The 18,437-nt window shown below is 46.7% G+C and overlaps 1 protein-coding gene across 1 annotated transcript in view; it reads left to right on the forward strand.

Annotated features, from left to right (window-relative positions):
- Positions 1-18,437, forward strand: part of Tenm4 (teneurin transmembrane protein 4) — a 1,065,388-nt gene that overhangs the window by 991,804 nt on the left and 55,147 nt on the right. Inside the window, 6 exon segments of the mRNA XM_045144966.1 lie at positions 183-302; positions 4,544-4,805; positions 8,068-8,335; positions 11,159-11,302; positions 12,914-13,163; positions 15,180-15,200. Coding sequence (XP_045000901.1) covers positions 183-302; positions 4,544-4,805; positions 8,068-8,335; positions 11,159-11,302; positions 12,914-13,163; positions 15,180-15,200 — 1,065 coding nt within the window.

The raw sequence follows: 18,437 nt of genomic DNA on the forward strand, positions 1-18,437 counted from the left end.
TTATCTCAAGTCACACTGATGCCTTAAATTGAGGTATTTTCAAAAGAATATTGTTTATCCAGAGTGATCACCATGGGCCCTTGGTACAACGTATACCAAGTGCCAGCTTCTAGAAGTTTCCTGCTGGCCAGGGCTCTGACCAATCAAGATATATTATGCTGTCCTCTCTTCTGTTCCTCCAGGCACGCGTGTGTCATCCGTGGTCAAGTGATGACATCAGATGGGACCCCGCTGGTTGGTGTGAACATCAGTTTCATCAATAATCCTCTCTTTGGGTATACGATCAGCAGGCAAGATGGCAGGTAAGAGACCTCTTATGAGCCAGGAAGAGCGAAGTCCCCATTGCCATGGGCTTGGCACAGAGCTGCTGCTGGACTGACAATGTGGACTGAGGACAGGGCTTGGACCCAGATGGCCTGAATTCTGAGGCCCATCTCTTCATCTCACCATGGCACCATCTATGCCCAACTTTAGCCTCTGTGCCTTTGGCTAAATATTAAGCATTTTGTTCTCATCTGGACTCTCCAGAGTAACAACATCGTATCCATATTATCCCGCCCATGACTTCTCATAAGAAACACTGTCATGTTGACTACTGTCTTTTTTTCAAGTGTCTTTTTCAGTGTCTCCTAGCTCTCTTCCAGTGAGAGTGACAATAACAGTTGTCACCATTTTTAAATTTGTTTTTTATTTTTGTCTTATTTCAGAGCAAGAGAGAGAGAAAGAGAGAAAGAGGCAGATAGATAGAGAGAGAATGGCTAAATCATGAGGCAATGATGACGGGACTAACAATGAGAATCTTTTGGAGAATAGGCAAAGAGAAGGAGGAAAGTAGAATATTTAGCCTGTCGCTGGTGACAAGTCCTCTATTTTTAATAAAATCAGGTGGTGACAGTCCATCTGGCTGAGTGTGGGCCCATAAGGTTGATTTTTTTTTTCACTCTGTGCTGGAAATTATGCTCTAGCCTGATTGATTTTAGCACCTCTTTAATCCAATATCAGATGTGAACATGTCCCGGCCGAGGTGATAATGAAGCAGAGGCTCATCTGTTTGTAGACATGTGCGCCTCTTAGATGGGGTTGGCAAGCCTGGCATGGGGTGTCTCCCTTCCTCCGTGGCAGTGGGAGGGGCCCAGCTAAAAGAGGTGGGTGTCTATCCCTAGGGGTTAAACCGGCCAGGCCATGCCACTTCTCCCTGCCCTGCACAGTTCTCACCCTGGAAGCCTGTTGCAGTCCGGTTCGCATTGCTGGTAGAAATCACCCAACAAAGAGCAGCTTCTGGGAAAAAGAGGTTTATTTTGGCTCACAGGCTTGAGGGGAAGCTTCACGATGGCAGGGGAAAATGATGGCATGAGCAGAGGGTGGACATCACCCCTTGGCCAACATAAGGTGGAACACAGCAACAGGAGGGTGTGCCAAACACTGCCATGGGGAAATTGGCTATAAAGACCATAAGCCCGCCCCCAACAATACACTCCCTCCAGGAGGCATTAATTCCCAAATATCCATCAGCTGGGAACCTAGCATTCAGAACACCTAAGTTTATGGGGGACACCTGAATCAAACCACCACATTCCGCCCCTGGCCCCCATAAACTGATATCCATACATGATGTAAAATACAATGCATTCAGTCTGACTTTAAAAGTCCCCATAGTTTTTATCAATCTCAATGATGTTCATACATCCCCATAGTTCAAGATCTTTTAACTGAGCCATAATACCAAAATATAACCTCAAAAAACCCATAATGGCACAGAATAAATATTCACACTGCAAAAGATGGCATTGGGCATAGCAAAGAAACATTCAACCAATACAAGATTTAAAACAACCAGGGCAAACATCAAACTCTGTAGCTTCAAGTCCAGCAACTCTAGCCAGTGACAAATCTTCAAGTCCGATAATTCTAACCAGCAACAAGTCTCTGGCATTCCAATTCTGCCCCTCCAGCTAGGCTACTCACAGTCCTGGGAAACTTCACCGGGGCCGGCAGCTCCTCGGCAGCCATCTCATGGTCCCGGCATCTCCACTGGGTCTCCACTGCAAGCCACGGTTCATCCTCATGGCCCCATGGGGTCTCTATGCAGGCAACCAGCAAACCTGCTTCACATTGCCCATGGCCATTTCCAAAACACAAGACCGTGTTGCAAACTCAATGACCCTCTTTCCAGCATTTCTTATACTCCACAATACCAGGTAGGGTGCCAATTTGTTAATCCAGGGGGGATTAAAGCAGACTTTGAAGAACAGGACACTCCTTGAGCACTCAGACACCTTCAAAACAGTTGACATTCTTCTTGTTGCCCTAGCGCAGGTCAGCTAGCCCAGTCTCAAAGGTTGTAATCTCTCAGTTGCAGCTGAACGGGCAGCAGTTCACCCAAAGATTTTCCTTTCTGTGCCATATCCCTCTGCACACACCAGTGCATTTCTACGCAAAGCAACCCTGCACAACTTCTCAGGACACGGGCACAAGAGCAAGCTTCTCACACAAACTGCTAGCCCAGTCCAAGCACAGCTCTTTGTCACCCTCATAAGCCAAACCTCACAGTCCATAGTTCTTACTGGCTTCAGGTCTTGGAGCTCAGACCAGAATAGTCCATTAAGCTGTACTTACAGCACTGCAAGGCATCTCTTAGGCCAAGGTTTCAAATCCTCCCACATTCCTCTTGAAAATCAGCTCCAAAAGGCAAAGCCACACAGTCGGGTGTCTAGCAGCAATCCCACTCCTCGGTACCACTTTACTGTTGCAGTCCGGTTCGCATTGCTGGTAGAAATCACCTAACAAAGAGTAGCTTCTGGGAAAAAGAGGTTTGTTTATTTTGGCTCACAGGCTTGAGGGGAAGCTTCACGATGGCAGGGGAAAATGATGGCATGAGCAGAGGGTGGACATCACCCCTTGGCCAACGTAAGGTGGAACACAGCAACAGGAGGGTGTGCCAAACACTGGCATGGGGAAACTGGCTATAAAGACCATAAGCCCGCCCCCAACAATACACTCCCTCCAGGAGGCATTAATTCCCAAATATCCATCAGCCTGGAACCTAGCATTCAGAACACCTAAGTTTACGGGGGACACCTGAATCAAACCACCACAAAGCCCATGGCACAAAGGAAGCCCTTTCACCATGTCTGCCTGCACTGCTTTCTAACGTGCGGTTACCTGCTGTATGGAAATGGCGCCTTAGGCAATAGGTAGTTGTACCATGTCACCACCTTCTGAGAAAGTTACCAAAACGAGTTTCGGGGAAGTGCTCTTTTTGCCATGAAACTTGCCAGTCACTTACATCAGAGAGCAAAGTGCCCGTTCCTCTGCCCCACTGGGCTTGGTTAGGTTAGGTCCATCAAACGCCCCGGAGTCTGCCTGTCCTAACTGTGCTGACCCTGGGAATGGTTCACGCTTTGGCACCTCCAGGTTTTGACTTCCTGCCCCTGCCCTCAATGCAAGCTCTACTGCTCCTTAAGGGCATGACTCGCTTGCTCTTACCCCCGGAAGAAACCATGAGGCTAGATAGAAATACATGTAGTGTACTAAAGGCCCAGACTCTGTCTGACACCCCTGTATAATCTTCACTTTCCAGACAGGTGTCGTGTTTCTGTCACTAGCTCCCCCCCCCACACACACACCTGTACACATGTACCTGTACACACACACTTGTATACACACACACACACACACACACACACACACACACACTGAAATATCAGACTTCAAGTATTAACAAGAGCCCATACACAGAAAACAATAACACTGAAGTTAGCCAAAGAGATCATCTCAAATATGGAAAATAGAAGTCATGAATAAAAACTACGATGATTGCAAACAAGAGAAGCAGTTCAGGCTCAGTGAATCAAAACACGGGCTGCTACAGAGTGTGACGCCCACCCAGGGGACGGGTGGGACTTGGTGCTTCCCCCATCCATCACTCATCTGGCTAATTAATAACTCTGCCAAGAGAGTGTGATCAGCAGCCTCATCTTACAGTTGAGGAAACTAAGCTTCACAAGGAACAGTGCTTAGACCAGCCTGGAGCTGTTTAGGCTTCACTTGGGAACCAGGCCTTCCCTCTGAGGTCAGGCTCTTATTTATACTCATAACAAGGTTTCCCCACCAGCAGAGCAGGCCTGGCTCCAGCCCATTGCACTCAGCTCCTCATAAGGCCAGCTGTTCCAGCCTGCTCACAGCTTTGAGAGATGTGTCTTTTCATGTCTGTCACCCCCTTCCTTCCCATACTCGGCCCCTGGTAAACAGAGCTTCTGAGTCTGGCCAAGATTCTGTTTGGTGGTTAAAAACATTCTGTCAAAGTACGGATACTATTTAGTTCTGCAACAGAAGAGAAGTCATTCTCTGGGTATTTTCTAAAACTATGGGCCAGTCATTTTACAACAAGAAATAATTTCTGGAGTGTGACTGTCACTGTGGCTACAGAGAGGCCTCCAGGAGTAACTTTCACTGGGCACACGGACCCATCCCGAGCTGTCTCTACGTCTTGTTCTCCTCACCTTCTTGCTGCTTCCATTCTCGTCTCTCTCCCCGCCCCCAGCTTTGACCTTGTCACAAACGGCGGCATCTCCATCATCCTGAGGTTCGAGCGGGCTCCCTTCATCACGCAGGAGCACACCCTCTGGCTGCCCTGGGATCGCTTCTTCGTCATGGAAACCATCGTCATGCGGCACGAGGAGAATGAGATCCCTAGCTGTGACCTGAGCAACTTCGCCCGGCCCAACCCGGTGGTGTCTCCATCCCCGCTGACGTCCTTTGCCAGCCCCTGTGCTGAGAAAGGCCCCATTGTGCCAGAAATCCAGGTACCCAGACTTCCTCATGACGGCAGCCATGCTTTCATTTCACGTGGAGGTAGGGGACAGGATGGCCCCAGAGTCCATGGGAGGATAAAGTACCCCTGGAGTGCCCAGATCAAATCCCGCGTGCCCATCTTACAGACTCCAGCTACCACACACCGCAGTGGGCATGCACAGGGACATGAGGGCCAGCTGTCTTCCATGCTGGAAATGTATGCAAGCTGCCACCTGCCTGGCATGCAGCACTTGCCATAAATTCTGTGTCTCGCTCCACCGTGCCATCCAGCTCACTCCACTTTCTTTCCTCTTCTTCTTCGGTCACCAGGTCGCCAGTGCTCTGAGTAAGTCTGTTAAAAGTCTTATCGCACTAAGGACAGTCCTCAGCGGAGTGGGGGCAGAAAGGAGGGAAATGATGGTACCCACACATGATGGATTCGTACAAAGTTTCAACTTCATAAAAAAAAAAGAAGTGGGGCTGGAGGGATGGCTTAGCGGTTAAGGCATTGCCTGCAAAGCCAAAGGACCCAGGCTCAATTCCCCAGGACCCACGTTAGCCAGATGCATAAGGGAGCGCACGCATTTGGAGTTCATCTGCAGTGACTGAAGGCCATGGCATACCTATTCCCTCCCTCTCTCTCTCTCTCTCTCTCTTTCTCCCTCACTCCCTCTTTCTCTGTCAAATAAATAATTTTTTTAAAGTAAAAAAAAAATTTAAAGTAACTGTGCATGGTGTTGCATACCTTTAATCTAAGGCTCAGGAGACAGAGAGGAGGATCACCATGAATGAGTTCAAAGCCACTCTAAGAACACAGAGTGAATTCCAGGTCAGTCTGGGCTAGAACAAGACCCTACCTCACAAAAAAAACAAAAAAAAAAATTTTTTAAGCCTTTATAACTTAGTCCTGCCAAGAGAAGCCACAGAATCCCAAACTGTGAACATTATAACAAAGATGAAATAAGAAAAATGCATGTGAGGTATTGAGCACAATGTGTAACACCTAGTAAGTACTCAATAAATTTTAGCTATTATTATTATTAAGATTATTTAACACACACTGACTGACTTCATGCCAACTAAAGATTACTTTGGCTCAAATCTACACATGTGTTTTACCCAATTACCATTAATTATTATCATTAAATTATCAATAAAGAGGAGTAATTGGGAAAGATGCATTTTAATCTGATAGAAATCAGGATAGATTCTTTGCCCAACAATGCCAAGCCCCATGTCTGTTAGCGGAAGGGAAGGCTGGAGGAAGGTGAGACGTGGTTAGCATTGAAGCCCGGAGATGCCCTGTGTGCCTAATGAGTCTTCCAGCACGTGCATGTTAATAGCTTGCCCCCGCGCTGGTGGAGCAGAGAGTTTATACACTTATGTGTGTATATTTCACGCCCGGCTGAGCAAACACATCTCTCCGGGTGTGCCCTGTTGAGCGGCTTCTGATGCCAGCCCGCAGGAAGGAAACACGACCATTTCTGAATTCTCATTGCACGCGGGGTTGAAAGCTCACTCCTTCTCAGAGATTCAGCGCCTGTCTCCTGTCTCAACGGCCAGGCTGACCTTTCCGATGAAATGCTTGTCAGTGGAGACAGAACTTACGGGAGAGAACTAATTTGTTACTCAACCCTGGCCTAGCTCCAGCTAGACATTTTTTTTTCCCCAGGAGCAAGGACCTTGGAACAAATGAGGTTCAAGGTCATGTCCTCTTCCGTGTGCCCTGAGCTAGGTGCCAACAGGTCCAGGTGGGATGCAACCCAGCTTACTGTCAGATTCACAAAATACACAAAACCAAACTCTTGGGTTTTCCCAGTCCTAACTGTTGTCTTTGTGAGTGCTGGAGCTGGAAATCGTGGAAGGCACATTAAAGAAGGGAAATATTTATGAGCACTTCAGGCCATACTGGAGTCCTGCCTGTGGCTCACCAGGCTATGTAGTCTACTTTGCCGGAACTAGTAAACTGTGACCTGGGAAGACTGCTTTGACTTAAACACAATTTATAGAATTTCCTGTCTTCAGGGGAGAAAGAACAGGGTGAAGGAAAAGCACACACCCTTCTATAAAGTAAACAGAATGAACACAGGCTAAAATAACCGTCATCCCTTGAATGAACAGGCTACCCTCAATTGGTTGAATGTCTTCCAACCACCCCCCATTCTGAAACAGGATCTAAGATAGCTCAGGTTGGCCTTGAACTTGCCATGTGGCCAAAGATGACCTTGAACTCCCAATCCTCCTGCCTCTTCCACCCTGGTGATGGTATTACAGGTGTGCACTACCACATCTGGTTTTACGTGTCCTAGAGAGCTAATCCAGAACCTTCTACCAACAGCTACATCCCCATCCCAAACATCCCTTTCTTGGGAGGAAGCCCAGAGATCCTTAAGCTGCTAACAGTCCTCTGTTTCTGCTTCACACCTGATCATCTGACATTCATGGAATCTTCCCATCCAGGTTCTGAGTCCACTGCCTTTCCCTTGGCTCTGTTCATCTGGGTACTACTAGAGTGGTGACCCAGTCTGCACCAAAGCCTCCACAGAGCCAGGCCAGCCTCTCTGAGCTGAGCCAGCACATTGGCACAGGTCCCCTCCAGGCAAGGCTCTCACCTCTGCCCGATGATTTAGTTTCCCTCTGCCTCATGTAGTCTCTGTTGTCTTTTCTGGAGAGGACACAGGTTACTTTCAGACTGCCTTGAGACAGAAACATCCATCATGCTCAGGCTGCTGTCCATGTCAGTCTGAGAGAAAGGTCTCTCTTCAAGGTACCCCTGCTCCTGGCACCACAGATATCAGCAGTACTGCCACCCTACCTGATGACAGTCATGGGCACCTGTGTGATCTTACTGGTTCTGGTCCAGTGAGGAAACGCAGATTCATGGGTCCCCTGCTTTTTCTTTTTAGAATGACACAGGTCCGGAGTCAGAGACACATTCTGCTAAGTATCTCACATTCCCTTCTTATGTGCCCCTCTAAGTCTGCAATGAAACATTATCCATGTGACACGGAGGAGGAGCCCAGGACTGCTAGTGGTGATGTAGCTGGTGAAGGGTAACAACCACATATGAGCTGCCCCCAGGAACCAAGTCTTCTGGCTCTTATTCCTTTCTCCTTTTCAGATTTTTCCCTTCTTCCTACTGTTCTTTCTCCTTACCCCTTCCCTTCTGCTTCCTCCTCTGCCCCCTGAATACCCATAATCCATAGGTCTTGGCCATTGCCCTTCCCCTGGACCCCTCAGTGACATCCTTGCTGGGGTTTCTCTGTCTTCTAGGCCCTACAGGAGGAAATCACCATCGCTGGCTGCAAGATTAGGCTGAGCTACCTCAGCAGCCGCACCCCGGGCTACAAGTCCGTCCTAAGAATCAGCCTCACGCACCCCACCATCCCCTTCAACCTCATGAAGGTGCACCTCATGGTGGCCGTCGAGGGCCGCCTCTTCAGGAAGTGGTTTGCTGCAGCCCCAGACCTGTCCTATTACTTCATCTGGGACAAGACAGATGTCTACAACCAGAAGGTGTTTGGGCTCTCAGAAGCCTTCGGTAAGCCTTCCTTGAGCATCCCAGACCCAAGCCCGGCGCCTCCTCAGAGTAGCATGGGAAAGCTGGCTCCTTGTCCACCCCCATGACTGCTTCTTTCTCCCTTCCTCTACTCAAATCAAAACTAGGTAGGGCTTACTGGGTCTTCAAGACCTCACAGTGGCCATCTTTGACCTAGAAGAATGTTCTGGAAGACATGGACATACAAAACTCAAACATGAAAACTGGTTACAAAACGGTCAACAAAAAGCACTGTGGTAGTATGTGATTGGCTAAAAGATCCTGGTACCACAAAGGTTAAAATATGAGGACTCTACCCAATAACCATCCTGCCATAATAGACTCATTAAAATGGAAAGCCTGAAAAACTATTTTTGAAGTAGAAGAGCGAAATTCAGAAATTCAGTTTTGGTCTCATGTTTGTTTGGGTTTTCTTTCTTTTTGAAGCAACATCTTCTTATGTAGACCAGGTTAACCTCAAACTTGCTATGTAGTTCAGGCTGGACTTTAAACTCATGATCCTTCTACCTCAGTCTTCAGAGAGCTGGGGTTGCAGATATGCAAGCAACACGCCCAGCGGAGCTCATGATACGAAGTTGTCTCTGTTATTATCACCATTGTTTTTAAAGATGAAGCAGAAGTTGTCTACAGCCCCTTCCTGCCTCACCGGAGCCTTGGGCTCTCCAAGGTGGCTGTCCTTCTTCCAGATTCCAGATCAGAACGAGATCCCAGGAAAGCTTTCAAGCAATCCTAACCCCTACAGGGCAGTTTATGAGTAACAGCTCAGCAAACCCTTTCCCATCTGCAGTTCCATTCCCTTTCCCTGGCAAAGGCAGAAGAGGGAAGCAGAGAAGTAAGGCTGTGCTTAAAGTGGAAGAAAGGAGCTGGGCGCAATAGCTCACGCCTGTAATCTCAGAACTCGAGTGGAGGTAGCAGGAGGACAGGAATGCAAGGCCAGCCCCAGCCACGTAGTGAATGTGAGGTTAGCCCAGGCACAGGAGACCCTGGAGGGAAAGACAGGTGAAGGGAGGAAGGAAACAAGAGGCTGTCCCTTGAGCACCTGCTCTGGGCAGTGTGCTAGTGAATCCTTACAACTGCCTTTGTGAGTCAAAATTCTGCATGAAGAAGCTGAGGCCCAGAGAATGGCCCAAGGGTGCACGACTGGCAAGAAGAGAGCTAGATTTATCGCAGGGCTTCATTAGAGCTGTGACCTCCCCCACACACCCTGTGACACTGAGCACAAATGTGCCTTGCCTTATCTCTCTACTCACAGTTCCAAAGATCAAGCACATCTGTCATCTAAACAAAATAACCAAGGTCTTACAAGCTCTTCAGACAAAATGAGAGCATATTTAATGTCCACTAAAAAGAGTCCGTGTTATGAGATTTGAGGGCTGGGACTCACTTTCCTGAATAGGAAGCCAAGTGTCCTAGCCTAATCTGGAAACAGGACTCAGGGACATCTTCTTGACAACTATAGTAGTCAGCCATCCTTTATGGAGATCCGAAAACAATTTTCAGGAGATACGCAATTGTTAATTCCTATCTTGAGCATATGATTAGATATTGCCTGTTGGAAAAATAGCATTCTCACAGAGAAATAGTTGGAAGAAATGCCATGCCTATTTTAGCCGATGCCTTCCTCAAGGCTAGATCCAGGACTTTTATAAAGCCAGGCTCAGCTTTCATGCCACCAACCACCAGAGGGGACGGGACTAGTGAAACAGAAACTGGGCTCTTTCAGCCTTTGAAACCTCAAAGCAGCTTCCAGCTTTGAAAATTCAAATAAGCTTTTTTCCCTCCAGTGTATTCATTATGAGTGTAGCTTTTCATGTAAAGTAATACTATGCTCATTCATAAAAAATTAAGAAATACGCATAAGTAAAAAGAAGTTGTTGGCTGGAAGATGACTCAGTGGATAAAGTGTCTGCCTTGCAATCATGAGGACCTGAGTTATTATCCCCAGAAATCATATAAAAATGCCAGGCATGGTGGTACAAGCCTATCCTCTTAGTGCCAGGGAGGTGGAGACAGGTGGATCCCTGGAGCTCTCTGCCAAGCCAGTCTAGCGTAATTGGTTAGCACCAGGCCAAGTATAAACCCTGTGTCAAACAAGATAAAAGTGGACAGCACTCCTGACAAACACCCAAGGTTGGCATCCTCTGGCCTCCAAATGCACAGCCATACATATACTTACACCCTCTCACACAAAAATGTACAGACATACCCACAGAAAAAGAAGTCCCATGCAGTCCTATAAGCAACTATAACTTCCTGTTAGCATTTTGATTCGCTCTCTTTCCTATGTAGTTTTTAAAATAACAGATCATGAAATATAACCAGTCTTTTCAACTGAGAATTATCCCATAAGTACTGTCTATACCATCAACTGGGCTTCATAGTCATAATTTTCTTCATAATTTTCAGAGGCTGTGTAATATTCCTGGCTAAGATGTGCTTGGCTTCTCCTAGCCTCTCAATTGCTTGAACCTTTAAATCAGTCATAATTGTCCACTGTTGTATATGACACTGCGGTGAAGACTTGGTATGTCGGGAATTTTCCACCATTACAGGCTCTTCCCATAGAACCAACTCATTTGGGTCCTTTTAAATTATGTGATGCATTTCATTTTTCCTAATAATTAGCAACTATTCTTTTTTTTTAAGTAGAGCTTTAATTCCCAGCATCCCTGTGTTGGTATTTCACATGGTTCTGACTCCCAAGTACAAATAACCAAATAATGATCCTGTTTCCTTCTTATAAGAGAAACTTGCCTGTGGGTCTCAGAATTTGCTCACCTGTACGATGCCCCTGTGTTCCTACAGTCTCCGTGGGTTATGAGTACGAGTCGTGCCCAGATCTGATCCTGTGGGAAAAAAGGACAGCAGTGCTTCAGGGCTACGAAATCGACGCCTCCAAGCTTGGAGGCTGGAGCCTGGACAAGCACCATGCCCTCAACATCCAGAGTGGTAAGCAGCATCACAGAATTCCTTGAGCCAGGCTAGAGTGGCACTGTGTCCCCCTGTCTTATGCTTCATCTAAACCAAAAAAGTGCATATTTAATGAATGGATTCCCAAGTGATCAGTTGTATACAGGGTCAGTCAACAAATGCCAATTGGGTACCTGCTCTGAGCTGGTTGCTGTCATAGGCTCTGGGGATGCAGAAATGAGAGGCCTCAAAGACTTTCTGAACTCAGAGACAGATTCTCGCAGGGGTCTGCCACACATCATTTGTATAAGTAGGGTCTTGGTGTATATTAGAGGCGGTGTCATGTATCAGTGGACAGTGGACGCATGCTTCGGAAGTTGATACTTGGAAAACTGGCCCCCGCTTCACACTCTGTACAAAATAAATTTAAATATTCTTAAACGTCTAAATGTAAAAACACTTTAAAATTAATATTAAACATATAAGATGTCCTTTAAGTCTTAGGAAAGGACTCCCTAAACATTAAAATTCACAAACTTGGAAGGGAAAAAAATGATTGATTAAACTACATAAAAAATTAAATCCATTCATAGGCAAGGGATGTAACTCAGTTGGTAGAGGATTGCCTACCACACACAAAGCCCTGAGTTTGATCCCCAGAACCACATGAATCGGACATGGTGCTCCATGCCTATGATCACAGCACTCAGAAGGTAAAGGCAGGAGTATTAGAAGTTCAAGGTCATCCTCAACTACGTAGGAAGTTTAAGGCCAGCCTGAATTACATGAGACTCTATCTCTTTGTTTTTAAATCCATTCAATAAAAGACACAGATTTGGCAAAGCTAACAGGGGACAGCCTGGAAAAGATTCTTTTGATTTATAAAAGCCCAAAACCACTCAGACTAGAAGGAAGTGTGGAAGGGAAAGGGACCAAATTGGAGGATGTGACAAGACACAGGTGCGAAAGGAAGGTCAGAATGAAAAACAAACAGGCAAATATGACCGGGAGATCAAAAGTTATTGAGATCAATCCCCACATTTGGTTGGTGGGAAATTAAAGCCCCAAGTCAGTAAAACAGCATAGAGACCTGTGTGTTAGGTAAGATCTAGGATCAACCTATTCATTAGCAAACCAGGCAAATACCTGGCTCCCACATCTCTGCAAACATTTATTGGTATCTACTCGGTGTCTAGTTCTGTGCTAGACACCGGGGCTTCAGGGAGGAAAAAGACAATCTCCACACACTTAAAATGATACCAGTGGAAAGAGGGAAAAAGCAAGCTTAAGAATCTGGGCTGTGCCGGGCTGAGCCTGGGAGAGATGTGCAGCTCACGTGGGTCAGCAAAGCTAAATATGGTCAAGAGCTGGATGCGGGCTCAGCCACTGCTTATCTATCTGCGCAGCCTTGGCCTCTGTCACAACAGTGATAATAACAGTGCCGTCTTATAGTCTGAGGGTGAGAATTAAATCAGTAAACAGTGTGACTTCTTCAGGTCCCTGTGGGATTTCACTATGAGGTGACAAGTCTGGAAGTGTTTGGCAGAGGCCTCAGGCACCTTGCAAAATCAAGGTGACTCCAGTTGGCCACGGGAAGAGGGACCCGGTCTCTGCTCTCTTGGTGATTCTAGTATTCTCTTCTTGTCCCAGGCATCCTGCACAAGGGAAATGGGGAGAACCAGTTTGTGTCTCAGCAGCCACCGGTCATCGGCAGCACCATGGGCAACGGGCGCCGGAGGAGCATCTCCTGCCCCAGCTGCAACGGTCTTGCTGATGGCAACAAGCTCCTGGCCCCCGTGGCCCTCACCTGTGGCTCTGACGGGAGCCTCTACGTGGGAGATTTCAACTACATCCGCAGGATTTTCCCCTCCGGAAATGTCACCAACATCCTGGAGCTGAGGTATGTAAGGCGGTGCTGTTCTCAGAGAACTTGATAATGTCCCCTTGCCATCGTGGGGCCCAGCTGCCTTTATCCTCTGGACCAGGAGAAGTAGAACTGGACACAGCCTCACCTGCTAGCCTCTGGGACTTTTCTTATCCCATCTCCACCAGGCGCTGCCTTCCCAGGGCACTGTGATGCCACAGTGCCACCGTTGGGCAAGGAGATACTCTTGGTATCCAGGTGACATGGATGGTAGCAGCAGCCAAGAACGAAATTCCTCAGAGCTTTCTTTTTGCACCAAGCTGATTAGAATTGGTCACAAGAGTATCTTGATAAGAACAAAGACTAGCACAGTGGATAAATGTCACCATGTTTGAGCCTGTCCCTTACACTCTTTAGAGGTAGGGGCAGTTCCCTTTGTCTGGCCAATGCTGGAATGAGTAGACGTCTGAGGCTGAGGCTGAGGCTGAGCCAGGAGCACAGAGCCTACCGAGTCAGCATCCCCCTCTTGGCCTTCTGGAAAAAGGCTTTGCACATTTCTCAATGCCCTTCTGAGCCAGGTCTTGTTAGATCCGAAGCACTGTGGTAGGGTGGGCTCTGGCCTTACACAGAAGCTGAGCTTTAGACACAGGGCCACCCCACTCTTCCTTTCAGGAGACATTCCACCAAGTTCCCATGCAGCTAGTTTAGGGCAGAGGACTCACCTACCTCCGAGGTCAGGACCGTGTGAGCAGGACAGGCCTTGAGCACGATGGCCCGCCTCCTCCAAAGTGGGTGGGAGAGTAGGTTCCTAAGGTTTGCCAAGTATAACACATCTGTCAGGTGTTGAATGTAATCGCCCTTTAACGAATGAGGAAAAGGAGGCTTGGGGAATTTAAAGAGCTTGTCTAAGGTCCCAACTTCTAGAATGGTGGTTCCAAATTAAGAAGGCTATTACCCAGCTCTGCCTTACCGGAGAACTGTCATCTGAGCCAGTGAGAGCCACTCGGTCTTACTGTCTTATAAAGTTATTCACAGCTGGGAGAATGTCATCCCACAGCACGCATGTGAAAGGAGGGCAGGGCGAGCTGTCTGCCTGACAGCGACCACCAGTCCCAAGAGAAGTGTGAATATCTGCCCCCACACACGGGACAAACGAGAGAGCTCACATGTTGTGGGTGCCTAGGAACTCACACATCAGGCTGAGTAAAAAGCAGGCCACCAGTGGAATATTCCCAGCCTTCCTCCTGTCTGTTATGAAACTGACTGGCATAGACATCTGTTAAGGAAGAAAGAACCCTGGGACTTATTTGTGTCAGCTGTGTATGTGGAAAGTTACAGATCAGGGGTCAATTTGCCTTAGCAGAGAAAGCTGTGCACCTTTGGGCAAAACACAATCTCTCAGAGCCTCCCACTCTCACTTCCTCCAAATAAGACACCCCATTTTCCTGCCTCCCTCTTACAACTGTTGTGGTGGATCATGCGAGATAACAAATGGGAAGGAGTGAATGAAATTTTGAAAGAAAGCCTAAGGCCTATCATTTTGGTACATTTTCATGCAGCCTTTTACCCCGAGCCTGTTTCTCCAGGTCACACCCTCCCTAATTACAGTACAGCTCTAATTTCCATGCCCTGTTCTGAGCAGACTGTTGGTAGGCTCCCACACTTTGTAGACCGCCATAGGGAAGCTGGCATCCAGAGGGCTGGTGCAGTGAGAGTGTGTATCTCCAGGTATGTGTCTGTCCAGGAAATCACATGAACGGTTCCGGTCTCTGTCTGAGCCCTTGTTGAAGCTGCAGAACATGTCAGGCTGGCCCCCTCCCCCAAGACAGCAAGAGGAGCCATGCTTCCTCTGTGATACGTAGCTGCCTGCAAGTGAACTCACTGACAAGGAGTACCCAATATGAAATGTATCAGTGTCACGGCTGCTAAGTCTTTATTTATTACAGTATTGTACGGTACCATTGCTGTCAAGTTTTCAGCTGCTAATGCTTCTAACCCTGCTGCTAACACCTCGTTCTTTCTTCTATTCCCTGCTCTCCCGTCTTCTGTCAGAAATAAAGATTTCAGACATAGGTAAGCCAACCAGTGGAGAATTTTCTGCCTCTCCCCTGTCTTGTTGCATGCTGTATGGTAAGCCGCGCTTGTCAATTTCAGATGGCTCAATGGCAGAGGGACCTGATGTGGTTGGCAACTGATTGGGGATAATCAGTTGCAATTGAGAGCATGCTATTAAGGATGGTGGGGGTGGGCAGCAAGGCATGCAGTCCCTGAACCCTTGGCACACTGAGGCACTTGCCCAGTGGTCTGTGGACATGACAGGGTAGAATCACGGGGAAAAGAAAGTGCTCATACTCAGCACGGTGGCTTGAATGCCACGGTCTGCTTAATCCTTAGAATTAAGTGAGAACATAATCCAGGCTGTGTTGAGTGATTCTGGCGACCATGATGAGAAGTGCTGGGACCAGCTTGGCCAGGTGAAGAATCTGAAGGAAGACAGGTTTCAGACCCCCAAACCAAAGCATCTGGAATGCTAAGGACCCCACCAGAGAGTTTACCCGCCAGGACAGTGCCACAAGGTCTTTCTGTAGAGAAGTCCGCAAGCAGAACAGTGTCACTGAGCAGATTTCAGAGGTGATGATGAACAGACAGAGCTGTGGTTGGCATGGCCACAAAGGTGACTCAGTTAACCACATGTGACGCAGGTCAAGGCACATGCTTGATGTGCTAAATTGGAATAAAAGAATCAGGCTATGGGCTGGAGAGATGACTTAGTGGTTAAGGCACTTTCCAGAGAAGCCTAAGGACCTATGTTCAATTCCTCAGTACCCACGTAAGATAGATGTACAGGGTGGCACATGCGTCTGGAGTTCGTTTGCGGTGGCTGGAGGCCCTGGTGCACCCATTCTGTCTCTCTCTCTCTCTCTCTCTCTATCTATCTATCTATATCTCCAATAAATAAAATAAATAATAAAATAAATAAGTAAAATATTTTTTTAAAAAATACTCAGGCAAACCCCAAACCACCAGTAACTGTTGAATCTATGTAAGGATAGGTATATTATTTATGTGCCAATCAAATACAGTTTTTAAGTAATCGCTCCCATGCACTGAGCATTTGCTGCATCGCAGAGCCACACAATTCACATGAATTATATCATTTTACCCATAAGCCACTCTTGAGGTAGGCATCTGTGATTGTATCTCCCCCTTTGTGTGGCTTTGAAAGAATTCACTTCATCTCTCAGTGCATATATTTCTATCTTGAAGTTATTATTCTAAAAGGTGAGAGGGATGTCTGTAAAATGGTTAGCATTTTCAGACACAGCGAGGAGCTTCTGGAATGGTCATAGTTTAGCAATAATAACTGTAGTAATATACTGTATGTGTTGGTTTTGTTAGCACATTATAATGCATGAACATAACTATGATGGTGATTCTCCATCTTTCTCAAAAAAAAAAAAAAAAAGGACTTGTATCCTCCTGAAGGAAAGACACATGTGTGAAAGTAAATTCAGCCGAATATGGGACAAAAAGTAAAACTAAAGAAGCACATCAATGATTTTGCCTTAAATCAAACCCCAAGCTTCAGGGCAGCTAGAGTATATGGGGAAACATAATTCATTTGATGGTTCGAGTTATTACAATTGGAAAACATACTCATTCCTCAGAGGAGAAATATTGCTTGTTCACTCTGAAATCTGAGATAGTCAGTGAGCTTTGTATCAATGATACTGATCAATTATCGATGCCCTCAATATCAGTTCTGCAGAATGGCAGAGGCACACTTCATGTAAAGAAATTGGATTAAAACCTAGCATTTAACACTGAACTATTCAGTCCGTGAGGGTAGCTCCCTGGGACTCAGCTGTGGTACAGACAGACACAGCTGGTAGCCTTAGGCAGGCCAACTAGTCTTTCTGGTTTCCAGACTCATCACCTGTAAGTTGAAAGAGTTATGGTTTCCTGTCTTCAGTGATCCTATAGAGCCATAGTATGAGGTGAGGTCAAAACCAGGTTCCCAGCGTCCTCCCAACCCATTGTTTTCTTAGTGGGAAAAACTGTTTTCTAAAGTGAACCACCTTCTGCCTATCAATCTGCCAACTAGGAGACAGGAAATTTGGGACTTTTTTTTTTTTTTTACTGGCACCTGACTATTGGCAAACCCATCCTTTGTCTGGTGAATACTGGAAGGATTAGAAAAATTCTAGAAGTGTGCTTTATTCATCTGTTAGCTTCATCTGCTTCCCTCCAGGGCAGCCTCATCTCGGTCCTTGACTGTTTCAGTTTCAATCCAACTGCCTTGCTGGGCATGCCCAGTACTGAGACCCATCTTCCTTGGATATCTGCCTGTGTGAAGTCTTTCAGGGACCAAGGATGTTCATCACTTCCTGGATCTCTTTCTTAGGGTCAGGGAGGACCATTGGAATTCTGCTCTTAGAAGTACATTTGAACTTAAGTCTCCTTTCAAACTAGCTATATATATAATACTAAAAGAGCCTTTAACTCCCTCAGAAAATAAGTTTTGCTTTGCTTAAAATAATAAGTTTTTAAGCTTTGCTTAAAAGCAGCCATTTAAGGCTGGGAAGGTATCTCAGTTGGTAGAGTGTTTGCCTATAATGAGGCTCAGAATACCAAAGTGATTTGCCTAAGAAAACTCAGTCAAATGGAATTGGCATTTGAAGCTTTGCCTATGTGACTCCAACATTCAAGTTCTACCCACGTGCTCTGAGAACCAGTGAGCATATCTGCCAGGGCTGCCACCTGATATGGTTAAAAGGCACTGCTCTGCACAACAGATCTCACTTTGGAACAGGTGGATTCTCACCAACAGAAGAGAATAGATCCCTACTACATTACCATAAGAGACTGCAAGGTTCCCAGCCCCTACCTGAAAGTACCCTCTTCAGAAAGAGAGCAAAGTGAGGACTGACTTCAGCTCACTCCAAGAATGGTAACCTGAAGGCTTTGAGAATGTATGGCATTTCCAACAGAGTCAAGGTTATGTTTGCCAACTTAGAAGAGAATGTGAGTCCTCAGGATCTCCTGCAACAAACTCTGGAATTATGTCTGGGATATGATTCATATCTGACCCAGCACAAGAAACTGGGCATCAGATTTGGATCAGACATGGCCCTCAGAGCCCAGCAGTGCTCTCTGTCCATAGAACCTGGCCTGGAGCCTCAGCTGCAGTCCACCTTGCTTCACGTGTCCTGAAGGATTTTATGGCTCACAGCATATTCTCAGGACTTGCTACTCCACATACACAAGCAACACTAGCAAGCTCCAAGAACTGCTCAGAAATACCCTCGC

Source organism: Jaculus jaculus, chromosome 3 (assembly GCF_020740685.1).
Source record: "Jaculus jaculus isolate mJacJac1 chromosome 3, mJacJac1.mat.Y.cur, whole genome shotgun sequence".
NCBI lineage: Eukaryota > Metazoa > Chordata > Mammalia > Rodentia > Dipodidae > Jaculus > Jaculus jaculus.